Source organism: Apium graveolens, chromosome 1 (genome assembly GCF_009905375.1).
Source record: "Apium graveolens cultivar Ventura chromosome 1, ASM990537v1, whole genome shotgun sequence".
In the NCBI taxonomy this organism is placed as follows: domain Eukaryota; kingdom Viridiplantae; phylum Streptophyta; class Magnoliopsida; order Apiales; family Apiaceae; genus Apium; species Apium graveolens.
This window is the reverse complement of record NC_133647.1, coordinates 2,097,675-2,105,144: the sequence shown is the minus strand read 5'-3', so window position 1 is coordinate 2,105,144 and position 7,470 is coordinate 2,097,675. Positions and strand designations below refer to the sequence as shown.

The following is a 7,470-nucleotide window of genomic DNA, read 5'->3' as shown; positions in this document are numbered from 1 at the left end:
GGCAAGGTCCCTAGTGTAGTTTAATAGGATAAGTAGAGTATGTGTGCAGTAGTTTAATGATTTAGTAGTTTAGCGGATATATAATAATATATTTTTATTTTTTTAATAACCAAAATTGGGGATAACCATTGAATCAAATTATACCCGGACCGGTTAGTACAGTATAGAGGAAAGTAAATCTGTTAATTAAAAAGACATATATTAATTTTAAGAAAGATATATAATGAGAATTAAATAATAAAAAGAAGCATTCGAAGTTTTGGGGAAAAAAAAACAAAGGCCCGAATTGTCACTATTTGAGTTAATAATGACCAAATTGTCACTTTCGGGGAGAAAGACCCAAAATGTCACCTCAAAACGTCATATAATGTTCAGTTTTTTTAATACATGCAAAACGAAACACCGTCTTCCGTTTTGCCTCTTTTTTTTATAATGTAGCAACGTGACTTTAAGTCACGTTTTGTATTTTGTGTTTTGTTTTCTTATTTTAAGTTTGTTTTGGTGTATTATTTAGGGGTCCGAAAACATCATTTAATGTTACATTTTTCAATATTTATTTTTATTTAATATTTTTAGAATTTATAAATAATACCATAATTTAACAATTTTTAACATTTAGGGTTCACCAATCCCCTTTTGGGTTTTAGAAACATTTAAAAAAAATTAATAAATGTTACACCGATTCAGGCTTTAGGATTTAGGGTTTAGGGCACCTAAACCCTAATTTTAAACCCTAGGAACCAGACATATTAATTTTAAATTAAATAATTATAAAATTTATGGATGTAACTTAATTTAATAATTTTTAACATTTTAGGGTTTAACAATCCTCTTTTGAGTTTTAGAAAATAATTTTAAAATTTTTTTTATTAATTTATGATTTAATAATTTACAAGATATAGTGTTTTGTTTATTTTTTTTTAAAAAATAAAGGTAAAAACGTTACTTTATATGACGTTTTGCTACATTTGTACCAAAACGCTGCTTTATATAACGTTTTGCCCATATAAAAAAATCAAAGTGCTAAAACGGTACACGAAGTTCCGTTTTGCCCATATAAAAAAAATCAAATTGCTAAAACGGTACACGAAGTTCCGTTTTGGGTTTTTTGCATAAACGTTACATTATGTATCGTTTTGAGGGGTCGGTGCCATTATTTTGAGAAGCTATATTTGAGACCATTTTTCACAACGTTTAGGTCAACCGGCGGGAAAAAGGGGGGTTTAAGAGGCAAAACCCTAATATTGAGGTCATCCCATGGCAGCTTTTGTTGATGGAAAAGGTATACGAACTAGTTAATTGTTTAGTAAATTTGATTAATTGATTTTGTCCCAAAATTACAAACTTAATAATGTTAATTGTTGTGGTTATGTTATAGTGTATGAAAAAAGAAAAGTGTACGATAGATTTGGGCTAGTGATAAAAGATCCCCCCCAAAGATATCAAAATTCTGAATGGTTACATGTTTCCGCCAAAATTCCTGCTTTGCGAGCTTCTTCTTCTGTTGTTACCATTATCGCTCGTTGTGGTAACTATTTTTTCTTTTATCTCCTAATTTTATTATAATTATTATTGTTATTATTATTAGTTAGCTTGTTTTTTTGTTTTCTCTATGTTCTAGATGATGATGATGATGATTATGATAAGATAAGCCACAACAAGAAGATGAAACTAGCAGCCCCTCGTGATCGGATCACTTATTTTAGTGGCTCCGGGATTATTATTGAGTGTGAGGAGGAGTCTGTTGATGCTACTTATGTTACTACTGTCTTGACTCCTGCTTCCCCTTTGCTGCGTGATTTCGAAATTGAGGTGACCTTGTTTTTACAATTGCCTTTCCCCCACAATGCCCATCTTATTTTGTTTAATTCATTTTTTAACAAATAAACACTGAATGATTGCAGGTTGATGTTGCTCTCTCAGATGGTAAGTTATGCAAATCTCAAGTCGTCCTTGTGAACCGGCACTCTATTTTTTGTTTTTTTATCTTTCATGGATTTTGAGAAGTTCAGAAATATTACAACTCCAAGCATGGATTGAACCTTGTATCTGCTCTATACTACATAGATTATGAATGATCATCTCTACTACAAAAAATCTAATAATTCAATTTGCCCGCACCTATACAAAGTTCTGCATCTGCCCCAGGCTACTGGTACTTATCTCACACTCTTTCTATATCCTCTTGCTAAATATCAGAGACGCCATTTTATGCACCTAATGTGCATGTGAACAAAAACGTCCGACATTGTAATAGCATTGTTCATATTGAGGCATTGAGATATCAACCTTGTCACTCAGATCCGGCTAAATGTTCCCAACTTTCTTGCTCGGCAATTTTTTTTTAATTTTTTTAGAATTATGAGTGTCCGACATGAAACATCAGAAAATTGAATAGTCGGGGTCCAGGGTCAGAAAGCTAAGAAGACACTAGAACCTTGTCCAGTTGCTTGGAGGCGGGTAGCACAAGGGACTTGAACAATTACCTATTTGGATGATCTAAAGCAAATTCATCTTGAGTCGCGACTATAGCATGGATCATAATTAATATGTTTTGTTAGATAGTCACTCACTACTCTAAACATTTTCTCATCTGACCATATCTTGATTTTGTTTGTCCCGCTCTTTCATGCATTTTAGATCATCATCATTATGCTATAGATAGACTTGGAGACATTTGCTGTTAACTTTTCTGCGTTGTGGTTGTGCTATTCTTTTTTAATCTCAGTAAAATTAAGCTACAATCATGTAAAAGTATAGAGGCGTTTGGGACACGGGCCTAAGGGTCTCGCTCGGCCACTGTTAACTATTTCATAGGCGGTTAGTCTGGTCGTGAGTCAGAAAGTATGGTCTTTAAGTTTCCATCAAGTGCCTCTCTTGTTTGTGTAGGGCAGTAGGGGGGTTTTAGCAGCATTAAAGGATTGGTTATAATTGACATAGGGACTAGGAAAGGGTAGTATAACTATAAGCTTCTAAATTGCGTCACTAATATTTCCTTGAAATTAGTTATTGCTTTCGGTTTAAATACTTCTCCTGGTGATATGTTTCATGCTATAAGACAATAAATTCATATATGCTTTTCTGTACTATTTTGGCCTGTGAATAAACTTGAGCCATCTGGTACAGGGAATTTCGTCGACCATGGCTTGGGTTTGAAGTTGCAAATCCTTATACAGCTCAATCAGGTTTTCTGGAACAGTTGCTACTAAAGTTCCCCGGTTTCTCCACCGGTTTACTTGTAGTAAAGGTATATTTCTGCTCTTTTATGTTTCATATGAAGTTGAGTGGCTTAAAATTTTCACAATATTTTACTAGTCCCTAGACATTAGGTTTATCTTTTGGTGGAAAGAAATTCTAGTGATTTTAATGATTGTCAATATTATATGCATTCTAATGCATATTGAGATGCTTGTTTGGAAACATGGAATGTCTGATGCAGGATAGTAATTAACAGTAATTAAACGCAGAGAGAGAATTATACAATATCCAAGAATAATAATCAATGTTATTCCCATAAAAATTTGTAATCAAAGCGTACCAATAAACTCCCAGAACATAAACATCTCCTTAACTTCCCAGAAAGTTCAAAAATTCTTGGTTATTCTGTTTTGTTGAGTTCAAAATAGGTAATCACTGTTTTGTTATCAGTTATTCTGTTTTATTAGCATATTACATGTCCCTGTTATTGAGCTGCGTCAGGATCAGTAGAATAAACAATTGCTGGGGTTTGTCATTGAAGTATTGCAAGCTGTACAGGAAAGCGAAGATGATAATTTTCACTTGTCAAGACTTTAACTGTTCTTTTGTTATTAAATAAGAAAAAAGTAAAAGATGCTCTACGCCAGAGTTACATTACAATATAGCCTAGTTTTTCAAGACATCAACAATCTAATAGTTCTTAAGTGCTGCTCCAGACCCACAAAGAAGCCAAGTAGATCACTCTCTCCCAAACTAATTCAGGTGGTAAAGTAACCAGTAACCACAAAAAAACTCATTTATTCTGATTGAGGTTTAGGGAGTTCTGGAAATATGTCCCAGCTGGACGCTAGCATTCTTGACTTGTGTATTTATAAATTGTAAGAAGAAGAATGGAGGTTTATCATCGAGGTATGGTAAGCTATAAGGGCTCAAAGTGATTTACTTTCACCTGCAAACACTAAGCTGCCCGATCTTAGACAAGTTGAAAATTAGACTGTCGTGGACTATCATATAATTCGTATTGTTTATTAGTTCTGATGCCTATGGTGATGATTAAGAGCTATATATGCTCGTCCACCTTTTGTTGAGAATATGTTCTATAAATGGTAGAAAAGATAACTAATATCTATCAATAATGCAAGTAGCTAGTATTTTTACCTGCTTGTTTAGATGTCAAACAGTTACCTGCTAGTCATTGTACATATGATGTAATTCTTTTGGTACTGTTGCTGACTATTCAATAATCATTTGTCAAATGCGAACCAGGTCGAGGAAGGCTCTCCTGCTTACTGTTTAGGAATACGTGACTCTGATGTTATCATACAAATCAATGGAGCATTAGTCCAGAGTACATTAGAGGTATGTTGTTGTATACAATGGCCTCAACTTGACCTAGAATTGATGTAATTCTTTTGGTTTTTAAATCTACTATTTTAGTAATTTGTGTGCAGCTAATTCGTGAATCGTGATCTGGAAACTACAGTTGCTTGACAAGTTGCAGTAGTCCCTCACAATTCATGTTAAAAGAAAGTCCAGGCATGATCTTCTTGATCTTGCAACCATTTTCTGTTGCGCAAGTTTCTCCTCAGCATTCCACCTCTTTCTTTTCAGAACCTCCTGACGAGTAGACACCATGGTAACAAAAACACAAAGGCTGTATTAAATAGTTGAAACAACAATGCAAAAATAAAGAAATTTATTTATGCTTGCAAAATAACAAGGGAATGAAAGAAAAATGTTACCACTGCCCCCATAGGTCGAACAACCAGTTAATATCCTGACTACGGATCAGATGCAATTTTGGAAGATTAAGGTTAACTAGTTAATAGTAGTCTTCAAACTCCTCAACCCCAATAACATGCATTAATATTGTGAAGGGATCGACATCATGCCAGACTCCGAATTTAGCTAAATAAGTGATAGGTATGTAGCAGTAATGTGTGTAACTTCTTTTGTTACTAGAGTTAATAGTGCACCAATCTCCTCGACCGTCTTTTTAACTGATAGTAAAAAATTTGTTACTCTTTCTGCTCTTTTAAAAGTCATAGTGAAATCAGAACAGTTTGATCGAAGGCTTAATCTTGGCCTCTTGGCATGTGAAGTGAAAGTTGTTTGTATGTATGAACCTATTAGGGTCTATTTGGGTGAAAACGATTTTCATCTCGCGGAAGAGCTTCTTAATGAATTTTAGTAGGGGGACACGGAAACCGCATTTGAAAGCAGCATCGGAGATCCCTGCGGCGCAAGCGCGGAAGCCAACAGGGACAAGTGGAGTTTGATAGATCTTATCAGAATCCTTCAGCGTGTTTAGATGATAATGGTCCCTAGAAATGTGGTACTTCGAATAGAATTACTCTATTTCCATCTTTTCAGTTGGATCGGGTTTTTTACTGCCGAAAAATGGATCAGTCCAATCAGTCCTATCCGGAGGGCCGACATCCTGATTGGACTGATCCATTTTTCTCCATCCGAAAATAAGAAAATGTTAGCCATGTACGAGGGACGGGTAAATGTAAAAAAAAATAAAAAGAAAAAGGGTCGAGTACAATAGGATGGACCGATCCGAAGCGAGGAGGATGAAGACTATATTAAAAGGAGTAAAAGGATCGACTCCCGAAGTGTGTTCAAGGGCTTCAACAATCCGAAGAATGTTCAAGACAGAGTACAGACTTGCATGCCATCTTTAAATCCTATACAACTCCCACAAAAAAAGAGGGGAACATGTTTAAGATACTAAAAATATACACCCAAACCCTAGATAACTCAAATTAGCAGATTTATCACTACAATGAGTCATGCAAATAACCAAAATTCTAGAACAATTTAACAGAACACGCTTATTCGACAGCGAAGAAAAACCTTAAATGAAGGGATATGAAATTTACTTGTATATAAAGAGTGAGATGTTGGGTTGTGTTGCTATGAAAATCGGGACCTTGTGTTGCTCGTGATGAGTATGCTTGTAGAATATTGATGCCCAAAAAAAAGTTATATGGAGAAAGTTTGAAAGAAAAAAAATGATGATGAAGGGGAAAAGGGCGTGTATATATACATAGAAAGGATTATGACGTTTGGATGGCCTGAGTAATGAGACACCATGTTCAAAACCAACGACTCTGATTGAATCGTATGAAATTCAACGATTGGATGGAAATTACAATCTCGAGGCATGACAGCTGTGATCATTATAGCAGCGACTCCCCAAGCGGCGGTATTCGTGTACTGGAAAATTAGGGTTTGCATTCTTGGCCGATGAACAGGATGAAGAGGTTCGTCTAAGTGCAATGCTCAGTTGAAACCCATGGACATGTTGGAAGCCCGACTCTCTTAAACCTATCATACGTATTTGAGCCGATGTCAAACGAAGACTAAGTGGGTCGAATAGACGTAATCTTCAGGGCCTCAACGTCCATGTTCTTGGTTCGACCCAATCGTCCGAAACAACAGGGAAGACAACGTTAAACTAGTGATAGGTTCTATATACTCAGAAGTTTAATTCATTCAACACACACTCTCATGTACTCTCATATTATCTTGTGTTCATTATTACTTACTGAACTAGTTAACTTATTTTCACACCAAATGTGAACTGGGGCCAATCCCTCGCACTTTTTTTCTTGCTGGCCGATCAAGAGACTAGTGGATGAAAACGGTTCAGACATAAAACTGGTTCCAATACAAGCTATATCATACATACTATATTGTTTCATTCAAATCCTTTGTAACTCCAATTTTTGTTTTCAAATGCATATTAAATGAGAAATATATTTACTGTGATTTGAAGTTTAAAATTTTGATTATGTTCCAATCCAGTAAAGTATGATTTGAGGTACAAATGTTTGTTAAATTTACTTGATTATTGTGGGACAATAATGTATTCGAGTACTGTGTGCGATATTTGTTCGTTAAAATTATAAGAGTAATTTGTAGATCAGATGTACGATTAAAGTTTTAAGAGAGTTTTAATTAATTTTCTTTAATTTACAGGTTTTTAACTTAAAGGTTGTGTATAGTATGATATGAATATGTTTTATGGGTGAAACAAAGTATGCATAGACTTTTTTCTTCATAGAATGTAAGCAAGCACACAAAGCGATTAAAGAGTACAAGGTGTCTTGGTTACCAGCCCTTTCATATTCACTAGGCAGTATGCACAACATTGACCCTTCAGGAGCTCAACCTCCTTGTCAACTTCATGCAAGTCGAACTTATTCATTTAATGTTGATGCATTCTTAATTGCAGGATGAATCAATCACATTTTCGGGTGAAGT

General features: G+C 34.9%; 1 protein-coding gene across 4 annotated transcripts; it reads left to right on the top strand.

Annotated features, from left to right (window-relative positions):
* Positions 1-1,155: 1,155 nt before the first annotated feature.
* Positions 1,156-6,975, top strand: LOC141659416 (uncharacterized). 4 transcript variants are annotated; one of them, XM_074466290.1, is made up of 8 exons: positions 1,156-1,282; positions 1,379-1,528; positions 1,622-1,812; positions 1,905-1,926; positions 2,132-2,155; positions 3,127-3,247; positions 4,465-4,557; positions 4,682-6,975. In XM_074466290.1, the coding sequence occupies exons 1-6, from the start codon at positions 1,258-1,260 to the stop codon at positions 3,207-3,209; spliced, it is 495 nt and encodes a 164-aa protein (XP_074322391.1). In that variant the 5' UTR covers positions 1,156-1,257; the 3' UTR covers positions 3,210-3,247; positions 4,465-4,557; positions 4,682-6,975. The 4 variants fall into 4 exon arrangements, with proteins under 4 accessions (XP_074322391.1, XP_074322383.1, XP_074322374.1 ...); XM_074466282.1 differs by having other exon boundaries at positions 4,650-6,975; XM_074466273.1 differs by having other exon boundaries at positions 4,636-6,975.
* The last annotated feature ends 495 nt before the right edge of the window (positions 6,976-7,470 follow it).